Below are 21,471 nucleotides of genomic sequence, written 5' to 3' on the forward strand. Positions count from 1 at the left end.
GACATCCTCCTTTGGGTAAAATAAAATTTACTTTACATAGTTTATTTTTTGAATTAACGGAATACAAACCGATAAATGGTCATTAGTACATCGATAATACAAATCGAATAAATTTAAATGGCATTTGTAATAAATGCGACGGTGTATAAGTATTAATAACTATCGAATGTGACTAAATTTTCTGTTAATTTAAGTGGCCGACTGAAAAAAATGTGTATACTGTATAAAATACTATTGTTTTTTTAGTTAATCAAAAGCTGGTATATCTGTTATGGAAATTTACCATAAGATTAATCAAAAGTTAGTCTACTTTTTATATTTTACTTTAAATTTAATTACAACAACATACTCTTAACTGAGATCATAGCAACATACTATACTCTTAATTAGTCAAAGGATGCGAGTTATTACTAAATATATGTTGTCAACATCTTATATCGGATTTTGTTTTCGATAATGCCTTTATTAGAAACTCGGTTGACCATGCGGTCTCCCCCATACTAGAAAACGTAGACATTAATCACACAATTCCGTTGTACCACTAACATGACCTTGTGGTCACAAGGAGACAAGACTCATGACAAATAGTTTAAGGATAAAACCGCTAAATGACGGACTCTTTTCTATCTGATCTCAAACTGAAATTTGTAATGAACTTAAAAGAGAATGTGCCAATACATGAAAATGTTGTTTAGAATATTTGAAATTGGCATTCATGTGTTTCTATACACTAGAACAAACATTCTTGTTACTAAAAAAATAAAATCTATAGATGCCAATATACCCATACATAAATTACGACAAAAGTATGAGATTCGATCAATACAACGATTATCACTAAACTACAAAACTCTACTTGATCTTTTCACAATTTGAAATATTAGGAGTAAGATGTAGTATGAACGAGGGTCGATTGAGGCATAATATTAGAAGATTCGCGAGCTTAGGCTTTGGGGTTGGCGTTGCACGTGATGACACATGTAATGTACGTTGTAAGTAAGTTTAGAAACGACGAAGCTAAAAATATTTAAGAGAAAAAGTTTTAATGCTTTGACAATAGAATTCGCAGTTCCCAATGGAAGAAGAGAGAGAGGGCGGCAGAGGTGGGGGGAAGAAAGGGACGTGTGCATGGGAGCGATTAAGCGTCGCCTCATTCACCCGTTGTTGTCATTCCTTAATTACCACTGCCATTACTTTTTTTTTTTCTCGTTTCTCTATACAATTCCTTTTCTATTTTCCATTTTATTAATTTCAGTTTTGTGTCCTATCAAACACACTAAGAAACATTTTCTGTTTGTATGTATCATATGTGTAGAGATAAACATGATGCTCCATTTTTATTGATTGGTTATCATTAGCCTTTTTAGTCAATTATATGATTGTTTTTTCTCCTTATTTGAATATTTGGAATCATCCAACTCGACTTTCCGTGATAGCGAAAGTAAATTAATTAAAACTTTATCGTATACCGGATGCTGGTTAATCGAGTTTTTTGTTTTAATATATATAACTCAATTACGCACTCTTATCAGATTTTTGAATCCAGACTAAAAACAGAACATCATCATACTAATATAAATTCTGTGAAATTAACATATAATTAAAAAGGGAACAACAAATATATTATTAATGTATTGTTTCTGAATGATAGTTTCAAAAGCGCCATGTATATGTACGTATATATAGAAACACCATATTGGTGAAAGCCACGAACAAAACTCCACACGTAATTAATTTGAAACCTACATATGTTTTAAGAAAATATTCCATTCTCATTTCAAGTATAGTTGTCTGAGAAAATATCTATGCATCTACTTGCGAAATGATGCTGTGTAATTTGTATCTATGTTTGTCCAACCATATTTCCTTGCATGTCAATGAAAATAATATTTGTCTATTTTCTAGGAATCCAAATGATCAAAGGAGATGAAAGGTATATCACATGTTTATATTTTAACGGTATTCATGAATTTAATTTGATAAAACTAGCCCTTCAATATTTTACAATTATTATTCGAAATTTTATCCAGTTCAATGTATTTTCCTAATAATTATTTTGTTATTCTGCTAACATACCAGTCAAACTCATGGAATTAGATTATATAATGCAAAATCAATCGTGTTTAGTCGTGTTATTGGCTATTGCCAATCGTAGTTTTTGTCTAAGAAAACATTTAAGAGTTTAATTTGTTTAATATTGCTTAATTTTACGAGCAAATTAATTTGGTTTGTAACCCATAACATCCGGTAACCGCAAAGCACATTATTATATAAACTTAACATTATGAAATTAAAGGCTGAAATATAGCAACTGGTATTTATACATATAGGTAAGGTCGACCAAAGACGCAATTATAATTAAGGCGGAATTTTGAGTACAGGCGTCCATAATTTTGGTTGTAATGAAGGCAGAAATAAAGTTGAAAATGTTGGTCACGCTTTATTAGAAACGTATATAATGTTAGGGTTAGCCCACACTTTTGTTGCAATTTGGGCGATGGGAATTCTAGAGATCGTACACCCATGTAGGTGCGTATAGATATAGTGGAATTTATATGTGTATATGCATGTGTGTACTGAGATCATAGGTGACATTGACATTTCCCTATTCTTTTATTTTCTGATTGGTTTAGAAAAGCTTTTGCCATAAACCCCCAATCTATTTGTACATCTAATGAGAAAGTACTTACAATTTAATGGAAGCTATAATTAATCTATTCTCATATATATATATATATATATATATGTATATATATGCAATGATGATTATGAAATAATTTTCTTGAGTTCTTACTTTTCTAAAAAGTAAGTACCTTGCCAATGATGTTATGCATGATCAGTTAATTCATATGCGCTGATTAAAATGAACTTAATTCTTCAAATGGTGTGTACATAATAGATTGTCTGGGGACTTCCTCCCTTTTAGAATAATAGTAGTAGTATATTATCTTTTACTTAATATATTATAATTTTGTTTTTTCACAAACATCCAAATTGTAAAGGTATAGCTGAACCCCACATGTTTGAGGGTGAAGATTGGTGTCAATGTAAGTCAACCATCATTTGTCTTTAGAGATCAATAGAGACTAATCAAGTTCACAAAAAAAAAAAAAAATTAGACAAAGCCCATCACTACATAAGAAATATCAACATATGTTGACAAATTTAATGTATCATCTCGCTATTATAAACGATTCAATCTTCGCTGACCAGTTATATTAAAGCAAAGTTTTTGACTATAGAGTATATATATATATATATATAGATAGGGTTTAATGTTTATTGTATTATTGATTTTGCTTTCAAATTAACATACATGACCAAGTAGATAAAAACCAAGTGTTAATATTTTTCATGGGTAACTTTTATTATTTCTGTTTCACTCAACTCAATTTAGCTACTAAAGACTATGTTGGAAAAGACTACTTGTATGATCAGTTAAATATACAGTATTTTATGAACCATTCTAGTTACGGATTAAAAGTGTACGCATCTAAAATCAGAAACTCGGTTGTTTATAAAAATTAAACAAAAAATGTGCCTACGCTTGCTACTTACCAGGGATGAGTTAGAAATGGGCTGTTGCGCAGAACAAAGAATAATGGCTATTCAAAGTATAATATTTGAATTGGATATTAATATTCCTGTATACACACATTCCTATATCCATACATAAATGTGTGTGAATAAAGCATTTACTTATTCTGTGCTTCAAAAAGGTCGCAGATGTGAAGACTATAGGGTTTCTCCAGTTCTATTTCTATCTTCTTTTCATACAAAACTACGATTGTGAAAATCTCATAAAACTATTAAAAGAAAATGGGGTTTTGTAAGATTCCCCTTTCTATATAATTCTTATATAATTGGCCTCAGTAAATTATGGAGTAACAAATTCTCGGATATCAAGGAAAGCGACAGTGTGGGTAAAACAAAAAATTTACGACTGGATTCAACATCTAAAAGTGAGTAAATGAGAACGATGTTCACATGTATTATTGTTTTGATAACAATAGGGATTATTTGAATATAATTTTGGAATGTTTACACTTCGACAATACTATATGTAGATGTTTCATGTATACATATTTTGTAAAACGATGGTATTGATCAAAGCCATATTATCCCCAACTACGAACAAATCAGTTGTTTTAACTTTGAACTCATATCTTGATATCGTGCAACTACAATGAAAACTACTAGAATACAAAAATCAATTTTATATATAATTAAAATGAAGAGAATATTATTTTGTGTATGAATTCAGTTCTATTTAGAAAAAGTTTAAATGAAAACGAAATTAAACTTCGTGCGTGCCTCTTTAGTACTTAGCCTATGTGTGTACGAATGTTTTATTTGTTTTTTTTTTTTAAACTCAAGGATGTATGGATGTGTATTTAAAAATTATCTACAGTAATTTTTACTGCAACGAGTGGAAAAGTAAAATTAAAGAAGAGTACGGAGTGGAGAGCTAGAGAGAGAGTAGGTAAGGTAGGTAATAGCTCATAGGGTAGAGTCATGTAGGCTAATAGGTTAAGCATGTTTATGGACCGTCCAGGCTCCTCGGCTCCGACCCTATGGTCCGTCTCTTTGTCGTTATGTCGCAGGCTTCTCTCTGCCACGTACATTATTTTCTCTCCTCACATTTCCTTGTTAGGGCACAGCAACATGCCAAATTGGACATATTAAAGCTCTCTCTCGCTCCATATTTTTTTTAGTTTTAAATATATGTCTAATAGATATACTACATATTAGTTATGTTATTTAATATTTTGATGTTTAGTCCTACATTTCAGCGAAGCCTAATCAAGGCAAGAATGCAAAATATGACTAGATGAGTCCCGATTTCATCTCTGATCAATGAACATTGAAGTACTGCACTTCCTTGTTTTGATAAATGATCATCAAGGAGTGGATCCCTCGTCAATCAATCATATATAAATCATTAGCTTATGTTCAATAGAATAAATCTTCAAAAATTAGTTATTTTAAATTTACCATTTAATGGTTTGACCATACTATTTCAACCATACTAATTAATGTGTTTATTGCATTGACGACATTAACGATAACTTGCTTTTCTTTTGCTGGCATTTATGTGTGTGTTTACATCTAGTAGTATAATATTTCTGTTTTGTTACATTAAAGACACATTCAGGACATACCATCGTTTGCAAATCGTAAACTCAAACGTGATTTTTTTTTTATATACAAACGAAAAATGTACCACTAATGTTCTGAGTTGGCAGTTACAATCTACAAACCAGAAAAAAAAAAAAAAACAAATTTTCCTAAAAAAATTAAGAATGCTGTGCATTTAACAATCCAAGTCAATATTAACCAGTATAAATCTCATATTTAAAAGTCTCTGACACTTTATTTGAACAAAATTATGAGTTTTAATAAAGATAGAAGAAGAGAGTTGTTCTATATATGAGTTCCATATGTCCGATTGTTCCTAATTGTTTGTACCCCCGATCCGTGAGTTATCGAATATAGGTGATGGTTGATTAGTAATTTAGTACTATACTATAGACACCATATATCAACTGTATTTACAAAACTTATAATCATTATTATTTTTTCACTTTTAACCAAAAAGAGGAACTGAACCTCCTCTGATCCTTTCGAGTGTTTTATTGTCTGAAAATTCGTAAGAAACGGTCTCCCATTGGGAAGCGTAGAATCTAACAAGCTTTAATTTTTAAAAAAGCGCGTCTGATTCCTAGTCCTATGTCCAGCCAATGTAAAGCAAAAAGCCAAAAGCTAAATTTCAATCTCCCCCCTTCAAAAACAATATATTCAAACTATAATTAGTATTAGTTAACGAATCATGCGTAGGAGTAACTCTTGGTTACTTTCCTCGCTTAGCCTATATATATCTTTCACGTACGAGACTATACGTTATAACTATTTGTCGATTATTTATCTATTCATAGATTGGATTATAGATATGTGTTATAATGGACTAACCGTTTTCATCCAATTTTCTTTTTGATAGGTCCACGTTTGACCATATCTTCAAGGGACGAAAACTTAGAATGGCTATCCACGAAGCTAGGTCAAGTTGATTTTTTTGTTTCTTTGAGCAAAGCTAGGTCAAGTTGATATGTGGGCTTTGCCCCACCACAAAATCTCTAAACCGGTACGAAGTTACGAACCACATTGATTAGCACTTGTTAAAACTATACGTAGGACATATAGGAAGGAGTGAAATAAATACAAGGACTGGATCATCATTACTAAAGTGTATCCCCACCCAAAATTAATAGCGGGTGGCCTTTAGATATTCTGAGTGGATGTAAATGGTAAGCTGAAAGATGGATTTATGAGTTGGGTTACTTTTTCGTACACTTGTTGTGGTCGAGAGGACCAAACTAAAGGGTTGAGAGTAATAAAAATCTAGCATAACAAAACAGAGCATAGTGTGTATTGGACCACATTGTATGTTGGACCATATTGAAGTATTTAAGCGTGTGGTAAAAAAAGCAAGTACCTGAATGATGTCACATGGATTGTTGACCTTCGATGTTGTGAAAATTGAGTTTTCGAATTTTACTCTACTTTTGTTTTATAATTCAGGGTGTATAAATATTGTCCTACAAACACATAACCCAACAAAATGGCAAAACAACACCAAAAGCAAGAAGAAAAAAACTTGGAAAAATTCCATCTAGAGATGCCTGAGGCAAAGTCATTTTTATAGTTTAGGTGTATGAACATACTGTTTATTTCGAGAGCCAGTAGATGATAAGAAACAACGTACAAGCAGCGATAACAGCAGAGAGGATAAGTGTGTCCCGAGAACGTCTCCTTTTAATCGAACCTATTTAATCGAAAAAGCAAAATTTGCTCAAGGATTATAGAAGGTTAATGAGATTAATTAACTGAAGATATCATATAGAGAGGTTGATGGAGATACCAAGTAAGCCACGAATCACTGGGAATTTGTCTCCGAGATTTTTTACTTTTCCTTGAACATCTGAAAACAGAGATCGTTGAGAGCCAAGAACTGATCTTGTTGCCTGAGCTTGACCAATGACTTCATCAATCTGCAGCCAAATTCTCCATAAACTCATCATAAGAATTACATTATAAAGAGGGGTATTAATAGAGTATAACACTCAGATTACAAAAGCCATGACTACACAAAGTATCTTACATGGTTTATACTTCCATGGATTGAAGCTCGCTCCCTTAGCACCTGCACACCTGGTGACATACTACCAGAAGCCTGCAGAAGCAAAAGTAGAACCCGATTTTCAATCAAAATGTGAGCATAGAAGGAATGCGTATCTCCAATCATAAGAAATTTCGTTTTCTAAACGAAAATGCTTTAGGAGACTCATTACCTTATATTCACTTATGTCATCCCTGACAGAACTTAAAAGCTCAGCATGCTCTCTCAACGAGTTTATATTTCCTTTTATTCTTCGAAACTCCTAGAAAATATACATGAATATACATTATAGGAGGGAATACATGTCAGATAATACATATAACGTCATGATACTATAGGAACATAACTATCGCTAAACAAAAGCCACACTGCTGCTAAGTTTTTTTGCCTTTTACAAGAAAATGGGACTGCAATTACTCATCTTGTATCACTAAATCTTGGATGCATGGTACCAAAACAGTGGATGCAAAGACATCTATTAACTTATCTACCCTATGCATGTACTACAAAGGTATATTGAGCTGAAGATTGTTGCATTAGTAGTAGCATTGAGATCAGAATTGTCAAGTTTGAGATGCCGGATCTATTCATTGCAGTTACTCCAGAATTCACTAAAAGATCTGAAAACAACAAAAGAAATCTAGGTGAAGGGGCTAGCTATTAGAAAACTTGGAAAACCTGGGTATATTCATGAAGTATATCCCTGTGTCTTGCAAGCTTTTGGGTAACCGAAGTTGTGGGTGCAGCAGATGCAGCACATCTACTCATGGAATCATTAACGTCCAACAGCTTCTCAAGCAACGATTGAATTTCCATCTCCATAGACTTCCATGATCTTCCAGATCCAACGGTTGGAGATCCAGCGTCGACATACCCTGAAACCAAAACATATGAATCTGGTAAAAGAAAGGCACCTGAACTTTGCATTTCAATATGTGCTACAACAATGCGATTCTTAAAAGCTTGAGAGCTAAATGCAAAACACAGTAAGCTTTAAACACAAAACCCTTTCCACAGGGTCGATTACACATTGAAAACAAATCACACAAAATCGGAGAAAAGCACTATCAATTGCAGCACTACTTCACCTTAATGTTTACAAATCCGCTGAGAACAATATACAAACACATTCGGATTTATCCATTCCACAGCAAAGATATGAATTAAGCATCGTAACAAAGAACGAGAGACAATATCAATCAAAATTCAATCCGTTGAAGAGATCATATCGAAAATTCATTCATCGATCCGTATCACATTACAAAGCTACTAACGCAGAGAGCATGATCAAAGCTGAAAGGAAGAAAGAACGAACCGCCTTGGGTAAACCTGGCGCCGAGCTTAGCGTAAGAAGAGAGCTTAACGTCTAGATCGCCTTCGATTTTACGAGCTTCCCGTCGAAGTTCCTCCCAACCAGATTCCTGCAGATCCAGACTCGATTCTGTCATTTTTCCGATCTTCAACAATTCAGATCAGTAACCTCTCCGTTCACAGGTAAATTCGTCAGCTCCGCCTTGAACCAATGCCGGAGCGGCGACGATCTGATTTTAACTGAAACTGATGGGATCAATTTAGCAGCTACGACGAACGAGACTGAGAGAGGATCGCTCTCTTCCCTCCTCCGCTTCTTCTTCGCTCGACTAAGTTATGGGCCTTTCTATCCATACAATTTTAATATTGGGCTTACTTCTTCGCTCGACTAGTTATGGGCCTTTCTATCCATACAATTTTAATAATGGGCTTACAGAGGCCCATTGTTTGGTAAGCCTTAATTTGGACTTGGTGACCAGTGTGGAGTGACACGTTCGTGTCCGTACGACGAACTGTACGGAAACACGACGCTGATGAGTTGGGGACATATGAAGGGAAAGATTCTAATTCTATACGATCACCATCGACAGAAGTGTTGCGTTTGGAACAAACTTCTTTCAGATTCCCATTGTTATCGAAAGGTCCAAAACAATTTTTTTTTCTTTTTTGTTTTTTTTGTGATCCGCAAATTGTGCTTAACTTTATATAATCAAATCAGAAAACTGTAGATTATAACAACACATAACCAATTGTATATTTTAACTGTGAAGAACAATATACAAATATCATTTAATATGGCCATATGGGTTTGTGGGAAACAGTGATGGCAAAAAGAAAACGAATATCTTCTCCAACTGGTAATATCTAATTATGAACGTTTAAACGTCTTTTAGCTAGGATACGGACTTGCAACAAATATGATTCAAAAAACTTGTCGGTTGAAAACATAGATTGATCCTAAGGAATATTGGATTTTTGTGTATGTATTGTCGGGGTTCTTTTTTGTTTTTGCTTTGCTTGTAATCAATAAGGTAGTGTGTATCGTGTAAGCACAATATGTCAACATTACACTGACTGAATAAAAGATTTTTTGATATTATAATTTTATTAGCTAATATGGCATTAGAGTGCAATACTGATCTATCATGTGCTTTTATCTTTTGGTTGATAATTTTGGGGGGTTTTTTTTCAGTTTTGTTTTTGATTTCTTTGAACTTCCACGGTTTTTTTTGGATACAGCAAACACACGATCTTAAATTACAAAATGAACGTGTAAAGTAGATCAAAATATAAAGAAAATTATTCGTGGAAAATTCACTACTTCAGCATGAAAACGTTTAGTGAATCTCCCCCAATTACTCAAAACTAGATCTATCTTTATTCGCTTTTGCTTAAAAGTGTGTTTGTCCTGATATGATTTTATATATTAACCATTATAAACGTACGCAAGTAACGCAACAAGAGGACGCACCGTACACATTTTGTTTTCGATCGTATTTTTATATTTATAAATATTATAACAAAATCACAGCCTAGTAGATGATCACTGGGGCACTCACCCTGATTAAAAGAAGAACAAAAACAGTAGATAATCACTAACAAATAAATAAACGAGATGGTGGGGATTTGATCTCGTGTAAGTTTTATCGAATAGGTTTAAAAAAATTGTCCCACTTGGCCAGCACACGTGTGGTGGCATAGTTTTGTCTTCATCTTCAAAGTTTAAACAGTATGAAGCTCTGACAAAACATTTCCAAATTAACCTAGGCTAACGGTTAAGCGGGACGTGTCGCATTTAATGTAAGATTCTTCGGGTTTGGACTTTGGACTATTTGCCAAGCAATATATAGAAAATGTGGCAGTTTTAATTAGCTTTTAATCCAACGGTCAAAAGGATGAAGTCTTCATCTAACCGCTCATTTATTTTAGACTTCATAAATAAAACTCCTTTAAAATCCTCTCTTTCACTCACTCTTCTCTTGACCTCTTCTTCTTTATTAACGTTTACACATTACAAACTACAAAGCCTTTCTCACTTTTCCGTTCACATCATTCTTGCCGTCGATTTATCCCATAGGTTACTCCGCCGTCAAGATTCTGATTTTTTTTTTCATATTTTTTACAAAGGAAATTACTAGAAATGTAAAAGTGATTACTAATTTTATTTCTTGTCGTCCAAATGAATCACTCTTTATTTGACTCGTTAGTTCTTGTCTCGTTTCACTCTCTTAACCTCCGATATGTCTCAGATCTTTCAAAGAGTATAGCTTTGTGACAATACTTGTTTTTAAAGTTAACTATACATATAAGAAGATGAGGAAGAAGATCATAGGGTTTCGAATCGGGAGACGAGTCTCTAGATGGATCCTTCGGAATACCCGGATCCAACGTTCTGGTTACAACCGGGTACACTCGACACGACAAGCTTGCAAGCTGAGACCACTCGCAAAACTCAAAAGCTGGGGACAACGTCTCAAGCAAGGTTTCAGACATTTCAGGTCTACGAGAAGATCCGAATACATACCCGACCCGGTTCCAAAGGGGCACTTAGCGATCTATGTGGGTCAAAAAGATGGCGACTGTCACAGAGTTTTGGTACCCATCGTTTACTTTAACCATCCTCTTTTCGGTGAGTTGCTCAAAGAATCCGAAAAAGAGTATGGATTCTGCCACGAAGGTGGTATCACTATTCCTTGTTTGTATTCTGACTTCGAACGGGTCAAGACCCGAATCGCATCCGGATCAAGTTCTCGGATATTTCCATGGAGCCGTCTTTGCCGCAATTGAAGACAATTATGGAAAAAGTTCTTAGGATTTTCAACCTCTTTTTAGTAGATATTGTTCCCTTTAATTTACCATTTTTCTATCTTGTTACTTTTTGTCACTTTACTCTTTTCTTGTGATATATAGTCAATTATACAGTAAGATGATAATGTAAATAATTATTGAGTCTTGATAAATGATGTGATTAGCATGGGGACACTTAGTGGTATATTATCTTTGGACATTGATATAAAGATCAAATGAATTGGTGATGAAACAGCAAAGAAAAAGTGTAACACGATTCTGTTCTCTCTCTCTTTGGTCTACTCAAGATTTTTTTTGCTATCAACCGCAAGGATTTGCTTGTTGCTTGCTTATTCCCACTAACTTTGATTCTAAATCTTTATCGAATACTACTTCTACCAAAAGAAATATAATTCGAATACTATTTAAGTGTCGCTAGGTTAGACGACAAAACATTTTGGCTTTTGTGGTTGCCTTGTCTGATTTGGATACGAAACACTTTGACGTGAAAGATGTTCAAATCTAAAACGAGCGTCGGGATGCGATTGATATCCGAAAGAACAACTAATTCATGTATATATTTTTGACTTCTGGTTACATATATCTCTAATGTTCACACATATATACAATATTTTGTTTAAATTTATACTATGAAAAATATTATTAGTACAAACCACTTAACTAAAAAAATTACATGTTCCAGGTGACTTTTTGGTTACAAATATTCGGTTTGTCTAATCGTACAAATAATGATGAATGCATGAAAACTATATTTGGATACTCGTGATCAAATGAATTATGAGAGAATACTAAATTGATATTTCATATGTCATATACTGACGATTCGTCCATAAGTAGAGTGCATAAGACACCGATGTCAAGTGCTTATATTTAAAATTAGAATGTCAAATTAATATATATAGCACGAAATTGATATACGAATCTAGCTCGTTTATATATTTGACTTTACGTTATATGCTTTTCATCACTAATATTTTAGGAACAATATTAACCAAAATTTCAGCTAAAAAGTCAAATACGATGGTTGGAAGAAAACATTCCACGTTAAGGTATCCGTGGTCATATGCATTTGAAGATATCTATGCCATGTATATGTATTCATTAGCAGTTAGTTATTGTGAAAAAGAAGACAGAATAATGTTTTGAACTTGTTAATTGTCATTTGTCTGTCAATAAGTATTCTCCTTCAACCTTTATATCTCTACATAACGTAGTCTTGAGATTAAGAAAGAGGCAGCCGTGTTTTACCAAAAAATGGCTGACGTAGGGAGAATCAAAAATGTTAACAAAAATAATAACCCGTACACTCACAGCTCACATGCATATTTACTAATAGGGTAAATTGGTACTCTTATGTTGAAAGTTACAATCAATCATGCATGTATGATTGTAAAAAAAAAAAAAAAAATGACGTGCGGGTTCGGGCACTGCTTGAATACAATGAAATATGTAAATTGATGATACTAAATTATGGAAACAATACATGCCACGGTTCTCGGAATAACTTTCTCCACTTGACCATATGTATATATATCTATTGGTGGCTTGGTACGATCTTTCCTTTTCAGGTGTATTAGTCGAAGATCTGTAATGAGACAATTTTCATCATAGGTTGAGTTATAGATTGGTCCAATATTAAGATTTATCTATTGAGTTGACATTAATTTGCATGTGTGGTCGTAACCATTAGCTGTTTTGGTCCATACAAAGAAAATAAACCCAACTTGTACCTACACGAGGCAAATAGTTGGTGAGAATTTGTTTTAATTAATTGATTAAGCTTATAAATTAAGTTACATCCTTATATAATAAATAGCAAAAAAGATCTCTCATCTCTGTATATCGTATAATTAAACAGTTTTTTTTTAATATGTATATATATATGTTTTCATCATATTAACCAGAAAAAATCGTTTCAAAATTTTTTGAACGAGTCAAGCTTAGCTAGTATTTGTAACACTGGGTCATAGAGAAGTTTTTAAATGGGCCTTATAAAGAAAATGAAATTACATACATGAAATAATAGCTAATAAGACTTCTTACAATGTAACAAGCAATATTTATTCTTTATAATAGACGAATCAACTGTGTCGTATATACAGCTTAATTTGCATCATATACATTAATTCTTTAGAGACCAGAGGTAAAGGGTACGCTGGACGGAATCCAAGAGCTACCGGCGAGGAAAGTACCAACAGTAAACTTAGAAGCCTCTGAAGCAGAACCAAGGACCCGGAACCCAGGCCATGTGACCCGACCCGAAGTTGAAGCTCCCGGACCCGTGTTCTGAAACTCGGCGTAAAACAAAGTCCTCAAAGCGAAGTTACCATCCCACTCGAGCCAGCCACGTGGGTCGATCAAACTATCAAGAGAAGTCTTCATAAAGACCGTCCTAGAATATTGTCTCCAAGGTCGACCTAGATAAGTCTTGGTGGATCCTAAAACGGGTCGAAGATCAGAAGCTGCGGTGACGCGGGAGTTGTGGATAATAATACCCGTGTTTTGGTTCGGGTCGGATCTTCCTTGAGCAGTGATTGTGTTGGTCTTGCTACGTGGGCGACGTGCAAAGATGTTGCAGTTCTGGAGGACCGCGGCTGCGTTTCCGAAGATGAAATCGACGGTTCCGTAAACGTCGCAATCGCGGTAAAACTGACGGTTGGAGTGCACGTAGAGTGTGTCTTGGTAACCTTCGAAACTGCATTGGTAAAAAACGGATAGATCCGACCCGGATCTTAGAGCTACCGCTTGTGCGTTGTTTGCACCCGCCGTGTTTCGAAATGTGATCCCACGCGCTATAAAACCGTCTCCGACCGCCGCTGCAATTATGTGAGACAAACCATTAATTCTTGTTTTACATTTTAATTGAATGTTAATTAAACGTGATATAAATCTGATAGATTATCATCAAGTATGTCTCTATTGCAACTTTATTTTGGTAGAATTTTGTAAAACGTCAAATTAAAAATGAACTATCAATAATTTTTGAATATATCAATAATTTTACAAAATGTGATTTATATAATTTTGTTAAGGAAGACAATAACAACGTACGAAATTGTGAAACTATTATGTCATTTCAGTAATGATATAACAGATTTGATTTTGTCATGTTAATGATATTGTAAATTATTGAGTAATAATGGAGAATTGCGTACATTTCAAAATAACCAAGGAAACATTATTAGAAAGAAAAAAAAACTACGTTGACTTATGTCTATCATAAGATTGCCACTTCATTTGTAAGAAAAACATCTACTAGACCTACGGCTATGATTGTAGAAAATTCAAGACGAAATTCAAAATCTTGAACCTATAAAATATAAGACGCAGTGACGTGGTTTTTTAATTTATATCATTTTCAATTTCGCTATCTTGTTTGGTGTGTTCATGCACGTAAAAATTCAAATGCTGACACACTAAACCTTATTATATCTCACGAAAAAAAGCAAAGTTAATCATTTGTTGTTTTGTAACTTTACGTACCGACAGTAGCTGAATTAAACGTTGTCGTTCCTCCTCCAACACTTCGGCTTCCGGTAATAATCGTCCTTCCTTTACCATCACCTCTCAACATAACATTCTTTTTTCGAATCTCAAGATTCTCACTGTAAACGCCTTGCTTTACATATATCACGAACCTACCACTTCCGGAAGCAGCGTTAATCGCGTCTTTTATCGTCTTGAAATTACCAGACCCGTCTTTCGCAACCACCGCGTTATCTCTTGGCGTCGAGGTTTGCAAAAGTTTCCTGTCACCGGGTTTGACCCACGACGGGAACCCATCTTTCTCCGGTGGGGTGTAGTTGAAAGGAACTTTGTTGATGGCGAGTGTATTGCATAAAAGGCTTGAAACATTGTTTGACATCAAAGGAAGGACGATATCGGTAACACCGAGATCTACGAACCCGGCTCGACACGTGTCAAGATTGGTTAGAGCCGTGCTGAGCCATGTTTGCGCGTCGGTTTTCGAGCACTTCACGTTTGGATCCATTGTCTCGTTGATATTAGAGATGGTGTAGTCGTAGAGTTTGATACAATCTTCCCAAGCTGCTTTTTCGCGGGTGTCGCGACACTTTGGTCCTAGTGTAGACGTGTGGGTTTTCGCAAGGATGGCTCGGTCTAATGCGAGTTTCATTGAGATTTTGAGGAACTCAGATTCAGACTTTATGGGTTTGTTGTCTAAGTTATGGGTTAAGAAATACTCGCAAGGTTTAGGGTTTGGAGTTTGGCTACACCACGCTTTCACGTCTTTCCGGTTGTACCCGGAAACGGTTGATGCCACGAGAATGCATAAGAGCACAAAGGTGGTAATATAAGCTCGAAAAGCCATTACAAGACCAAATGTTTTGCGAAAACAGAAGTTTGTGTTTGAAGGTATTGGATTGATGAGATTTATGTATTGAATCGATGTGCTTATATAGATGTGGGGTGATACTTGCTTTTTCCTATTTAAACAAATAAATAAATTTATTAATATGTGATTTCATTATAGTTGAAGCCTCGAAGGCAAAATAATATAAGTATATATATATATATATATATATATATATATATATATATATGTTTATCAACAAATGGAGTGGTAACGATCATGCCGTCATAGATTCTCTTTGTTGAATTTTTTTTTTTTTGAGCTATCTTTTTTGACGTGTGTAATACGCTGTGATTCAACTACGATACAAATTGAAGTGACTTTGAATAATAGTCTGAAAAAAAGACACTCGACAACCGATTTTTGTACACAATTTTGGACACATATTAAATGTGATCGCAAGTAAATAATAGGTACGGTTTACGAATGAACTACAAGACGTAACTAGTTAATACTATTACTTTTTATATCTATAAATAATTTCTTCAATAGCTACTACTAGTTTATTAGATTATATTTAGTTCTGAAATTCAATAACATAACTGGCATAAACGCGTCTTTGGGAGTTAATCGAATTCTCAAAAGTCTATTAAAAAAAGGAGACTAAAAAAGTTCAAAGTCATGCCACTATAATTGATTGGTTTGTAGCGACGTACAATATTAAACATTATTATATGTATGTAATTAAGGCAGAGACTGTGTAATCGCTATCCACAAAGACTAATCAACCGTTAACGTTAACTTCGAAGTTTCACTGGTTTTATCGTTTTATCAATAAACGATTCCTTTGCCGTAGCCATTTGCACAAGTCTATTAAACATCAAGCAAATTCTCCTTTTTTAAAAACAAATATTAAGTTAAAGAAGACCATAATGGTGAAAAAGACCGTAGAAAAAGATACTTTTTTTTTGTTGTTCACAATAAAGATATTCTGTACGTTTTATCTTATCACGGGTTACATGTTGTTACTAGGTGATACATATAAGTATTTGAAAATTGGCGAACTTTGTTTTTTTGGGTAGTTTTCGTGTACATAACCAGATTACAAAAGAAGATTAAAGGTTTTCTGGTTGTATAATTAATATTTTTGTCATACGCAAAAACTACAAAAAAAATAAAAAAAATTCCACCTTTTAGGCTTAATAATCTTTTCTTTTTGGTAGGAATATTAAGTTAAGCTTAATAATCTTCTTGAGTCTGAAACCAATATGTGATAATATATACTTGATAAGATGTAAATCATTTTTGCAGTAGAAACTTTGAACTCGGATGCAAGAGAACTCAATTCCTTCCAAGATTACCAAGTGAACGAGCCACGCTTGTATCCACTGATATTATTGCGAAAAAATACAATTACTATGTAACTCTAGATTAAGTCAATGAAAGTAAGGTAAAGATGGGAAAACATATACATATTAATTCGTCCAACTAACTACAGAATCATCATCATGTCTAACATAATCCGGCTAGAGTTCATGTTTGAATAGATAGATTGATATATATGGCATTTTGGTGGTTAGAATGGAACAACGATCTCTGGAAAACATTTTTAAACGTTTGTCAACTATGCTTAAACTAATTAAGTTGTTAAGGAAACATATATATAATAGATTCAACCATTTAATTAGTATGTGTTTTTTTTTTTAAAAAGCAAAAAAATCGAGGATACGTAAGACTATGTGGATGGTAGGTTGGCCATCTAATATTTAAAAGCAAAAAAAAAAAAAAAAAAAGATACTAATGATCATATCCATCCAAACTCTTATTTATTAAGCTGCATGTTGAAGAATTGGTTACATGCAATGCACACCTATATATGTTTCCTTTTACCAAAAAAAAAAAAATGAAAAATATATATGTTTCTATTACTAGAAAAGTTGTCCGACAACAGTAAAATGAATGAAAATTGATAAGTAATTAACGTAATGTACATATTGTTATTTAGGTTTAGCGTTGTTACAAATCTGTAATTACCGTTGGGCACAATTATCGTCAAAGTCATACGTTAATCTTTTTTCTTCTTAAAAATATATAGTTTATTAATATATATATATATATATATATCTTTATATATTAAATTCAGATCGCTTATATAAATCCAAAAAAAAAAAAAAATCCAAGACAACTTACTTTATACCGTAGGTTGAGTTGAATTGGCGTGTGACTTTGACGATGTGATAAATTTATAAGTATCTGATTTCAGTTTAGACTGCATTGGCGTACGTGTGATAAATTTATGTATCTTCTATATCATTATATGTTTATCTATCGTTATACGTTTATCAGTTATGTATTATTTCATATTATATGTAAAGTTATTGGCACTATAGGAACTAGTATAAATAAGGAATTCAAGAATGGTTTAGATAATTTAAACTTACAATATTTATAGGTTGATTCATGGGGTTTTATTTTATTTATTACGTTGATATATAAAAGTAACACGGTATATAGTTATTAAACATGTAACACCGTTTGGTCGAGACTCTGGACAAAAGACAATGATATATGCGAGCTAATAGCATGTCCATCTATCTATCTGAATGCACATGCTCTAAGATTTAGACATCACAAATTGTGGTCATTGTTGGGAGGTCCGCAATAGCCTGCTCAAGAAAGAAAATATAAGTTATAAGCATCTCTAATTACACCAAAATGTGAAATTTTCTTTTGTGCTAACAGACTCTTTTTTTTTGTTATGTTTATGGTTAATATCAAATTTCAAAAAAGAATTGTGTTGTACATAGATTAGACTACGGATTTGGGAAACGTCCTCGTTCAAAGCAAGTGTGCGTTACACGAAACGTCGACGGAAGAAACGAGGTTTCAAAAACTAGCAGAAACCGTAGAGAGGTCTCAATCCATGAGTAGATTACCAACACTATCATTTGGTCTATGTTGACTTTTTAAGCACGACCACAAAACACTAACACGTTCCTTTTATTATTGGTAAACGAAATTAATTGTTTTTGAATATAATAATTGCGGATGAAGTAACGCTATGATTTGACTCTGGACGTTAATTAGTCTTCTCATGGATTATCCATAGGAATTTCTTATTTGGAGACAACAAGAATAAAAATCAAATGCTGAAGAGGTTATCACCAATTTGAGTACTATCATAATACTCTTTTGACAAAATTACATCATGAATATACTTACAAAACATTTAAAAACAACTGATGGGTTGACGACATTTCTCACCTCTACGGAACCTTTTTTTTTTGTTGACATTCCTAAAGGACACATTATGATGGTTTACCATCGAAGAGACAATTTTTTTTGCTTAAATTTAAACGATTTAGAGTGGACAAAAAAAATATATATCAAAGTTTTAAAATGAAAAATCATTATAATCTGTACGTAATCTTGAAGCAACCTTTCTAGAATGAACCGGTTTTTAGAAATTTCAAAAACAATCAAAGCCGATTTAGATTTAATTTGTACACGAACAGGAGTCATGTTCGTTCAGACCTATTTTAAGCAATCAAGGTCAATTTTAATACTACATGCGGCAGTGCATATATGTGTTAAATACATCTAATCTATAATCAGTATATAACATATGAGTTAATCATATCTATTATATAAAATGAAGACATTAGTATTTAAAATTTTCACGCAAAAGAAAAGAGGTACAGAGAAGTAGGTGTAGCAATAGTAGATAGACTTAAATTAAGATCGTTAAAACCTCGTTATCGAAAGGACGTACAAATATTAAATTGAAACTTTCTCGTTTTAACTAATGAAATAGAATATTCGGATTTCCAGAATAGTTTAGTATAAAGACTATTAAGGTACTGATTACTTATAATCCAAGTTTCCGTTCGAGGCCCGCAAAGACTTTGTTTGGCTGTCTTCGTTTTCGTCTTTGATCGTAATCATTTCAGATCAATCTCTTTTATTCACAACTAGGTGTTGCGATTATTTGCCAACGCCATTCGCATAAACTGTTCTTTACAAATATTTCTTGGTGTCCGAGTACTTAAACCGTGTATAAGCACAATAAAATAGTTTTGGGTATCATTTAAAATATAAAACTTAAAACTGAATAGTATACGCTATATTGCAAATTCTTTAGCTTGACACGACGAGACTAATACTTTCCATATAATTTATTTTAGCTAAAGCCTAATAAACTTTGATAGCTTATCGTGATTTTAAAGTAATCATGTGTACTTTTTTTTTTGTTCGAGGTGAATCTACTTTAACTCTTATTTACGAAAATGGAAACTGTTTCAATTATCGGAAATTTAACATCCAAAAAATCAAGATAATTTTATTTTCTAGATGGTTTCAAGTTGTAAGAGATAAATCAAATTCACCACCAGCTCATCAATCAGTGATTGACAATCACCCCCATATATCGAAAGTTCACTCATACAGTACTCAGACTCTCAAGTACCGGTGGTGAACCTCAATTCAAACGCTTGCTCTAAGGAGCTCAAAGCTATCATCTTTGACATAAATTGTATTAGTTCAGTTCGTCTTCTATCTCTTTCCACTTTGTCCCCCGGTTGGACAATGGGATCGCTGATTCTCTCGCTAAGTTTGCCTTTTATGCAGCGAACTCTTTCTCCCTCAGTGGAGTGTAAAACACTTTCCCTATCGTAATATTAATTTCTAGTTTAACCAAAAAAAAAAAATCAACTTCACGTGATTGAAATTTGAATACATGTACGAGACAAGTCCGCATGCATGAGATAATACATATATGTTAAATAACCGATTTTGTTTTTTTTACACTTGTTAAATATCGATTTAGATGGTCAATAATCATTTGTTTACTAGTAGTGTGTATTAGAGATGCTAGGCCATGGACTAGGGGCCTAAAAGCCTGTTTTTAAAGTTAAATGGGCCACCCAGGGAACACTTCAGTATAGGATACATGCATTATTATTGCATTCTGTAACTTATGTGTAAGCAATTGATGTAAATGTTGTTGTGAAATATGTACTTGATTATACAAAATCGAATGCAACGGCCGTAAATATTGGAAAAATGCTGTTTTATTTTAAGGTTTGGTTAAAAAAAAAGGAAAAATAACTAGTAGGAGTCTCCCATTAATTGAGTATTAATTACAGAGTAAAGAACAAGATCCTACACAAAAATTTTACGTTAGAAATAGAGAAAATAATGTACAAACATGCGGATGGAGTAGAGAAAAGTCTATTCATCAGAAGACTAGTGGTGTGGATCGGGGTGGTGGTGACTTCTCAGCTTCAGTTCCAAACCCTGAGACTGCTGCTCCTTGGAATCATCGTAAGCTGATCCAGAAAAATAGACACTAGAACTAGAACCCGAGCGAATACTAGATTCACTAGCATCTGGAGAACCAACCTAAAATCAATTAAATCTGTAAAAAAATTAATAAAATGATTCGCAAAGATCAAACCTATCCATCAAATTGATATATTCATGATCTTTTTTATTCTATCAGTTACGTATTTTCTTCGAGACCTTTTTAGGGAAGCTTATGGGCTCTCTTGTCAACAACTTCACAATTGCATCAATCCATATAAACTTTTAAGTTATATGATATTTTATACAATACATTTAAAAAAAATATGCATTTATAAAATAATGTCATGGATATTTTATACATTAGACAAATGCAGGTTGTGTAAATAATGTATTTGAATAAAAAGCTTTGACAAATTTAGATCCAGTACGGCTTCTAAGATTAATTTGTACTGAATGTGTTTTTGGCATATAAAAAACCTTTGGCACATCAAAAGTATAGAAGTAAATAAAAAAGCCTTTGTCACATTCAAATAATAATTAGTTTAGTCCAATAAAAGAA

At 33.3% G+C, this 21,471-nt stretch overlaps 3 protein-coding genes across 3 annotated transcripts; 1 reads left to right on the forward strand and 2 right to left on the reverse strand.

The window, feature by feature from the left end:
• Nucleotides 1-6,542: 6,542 nt before the first annotated feature.
• LOC104783071 (Golgi SNAP receptor complex member 1-2) lies at nt 6,543-8,836 on the reverse strand. The gene is made up of 6 exons (XM_010508156.3): nt 8,493-8,836; nt 7,856-8,052; nt 7,350-7,439; nt 7,160-7,231; nt 6,920-7,049; nt 6,543-6,823 (listed from the first exon to the last, which is right to left on the reverse strand). The coding sequence occupies exons 1-6, from the start codon at nt 8,623-8,625 to the stop codon at nt 6,726-6,728; spliced, it is 720 nt and encodes a 239-aa protein (XP_010506458.1). The 5' UTR covers nt 8,626-8,836; the 3' UTR covers nt 6,543-6,725.
• A 1,825-nt stretch (nt 8,837-10,661) lies between these two features.
• LOC104783073 (auxin-responsive protein SAUR36-like) lies at nt 10,662-11,470 on the forward strand. Its single transcript, XM_010508157.3, has one exon. The coding sequence runs from the start codon at nt 10,802-10,804 to the stop codon at nt 11,273-11,275; it is 474 nt and encodes a 157-aa protein (XP_010506459.1). The 5' UTR covers nt 10,662-10,801; the 3' UTR covers nt 11,276-11,470.
• Nucleotides 11,471-13,265: 1,795 nt separating this feature from the next.
• On the reverse strand, nt 13,266-15,814 carry LOC104783074 (putative pectinesterase/pectinesterase inhibitor 17). The gene is made up of 2 exons (XM_010508158.3): nt 14,780-15,814; nt 13,266-14,112 (listed from the first exon to the last, which is right to left on the reverse strand). Exons 1-2 carry the CDS (start codon nt 15,624-15,626, stop codon nt 13,427-13,429), a joined length of 1,533 nt encoding a protein of 510 aa, XP_010506460.2. The 5' UTR covers nt 15,627-15,814; the 3' UTR covers nt 13,266-13,426.
• Nucleotides 15,815-21,471: the final 5,657 nt, after the last annotated feature.

This window comes from Camelina sativa, chromosome 4, assembly GCF_030686135.1.
Source record: "Camelina sativa cultivar CO46 ecotype springtype chromosome 4, ASM3068613v1".
NCBI classification, from domain to species: domain Eukaryota; kingdom Viridiplantae; phylum Streptophyta; class Magnoliopsida; order Brassicales; family Brassicaceae; genus Camelina; species Camelina sativa.

What these genes read in the sequence shown, in the direction of transcription:
- LOC104783071 (XM_010508156.3), bottom strand. Translation starts at nt 8,625, where the DNA reads ATGACAGAATCGAGTCTGGATCTGCAGGAATCTGGTTGGGAGGAACTT. An exon ending in ATGACATAAGTGAATATAAG is followed by an intron (nt 7,232 to 7,349) that starts GTAATGAGTCTC and finishes TTGCTTCTGCAG; the next exon opens with GCTTCTGGTAGTATGTCACC. An exon ending in TCCATGGAAGTATAAACCAT is followed by an intron (nt 7,050 to 7,159) that starts GTAAGATACTTT and finishes ATTTGGCTGCAG; the next exon opens with ATTGATGAAGTCATTGGTCA.
- LOC104783073 (XM_010508157.3), top strand. Translation starts at nt 10,802, where the DNA reads ATGAGGAAGAAGATCATAGGGTTTCGAATCGGGAGACGAGTCTCTAGA.
- LOC104783074 (XM_010508158.3), bottom strand. Translation starts at nt 15,626, where the DNA reads ATGGCTTTTCGAGCTTATATTACCACCTTTGTGCTCTTATGCATTCTC. An exon ending in GTTTAATTCAGCTACTGTCG is followed by an intron (nt 14,113 to 14,779) that starts GTACGTAAAGTT and finishes ACATAATTGCAG; the next exon opens with CGGCGGTCGGAGACGGTTTT.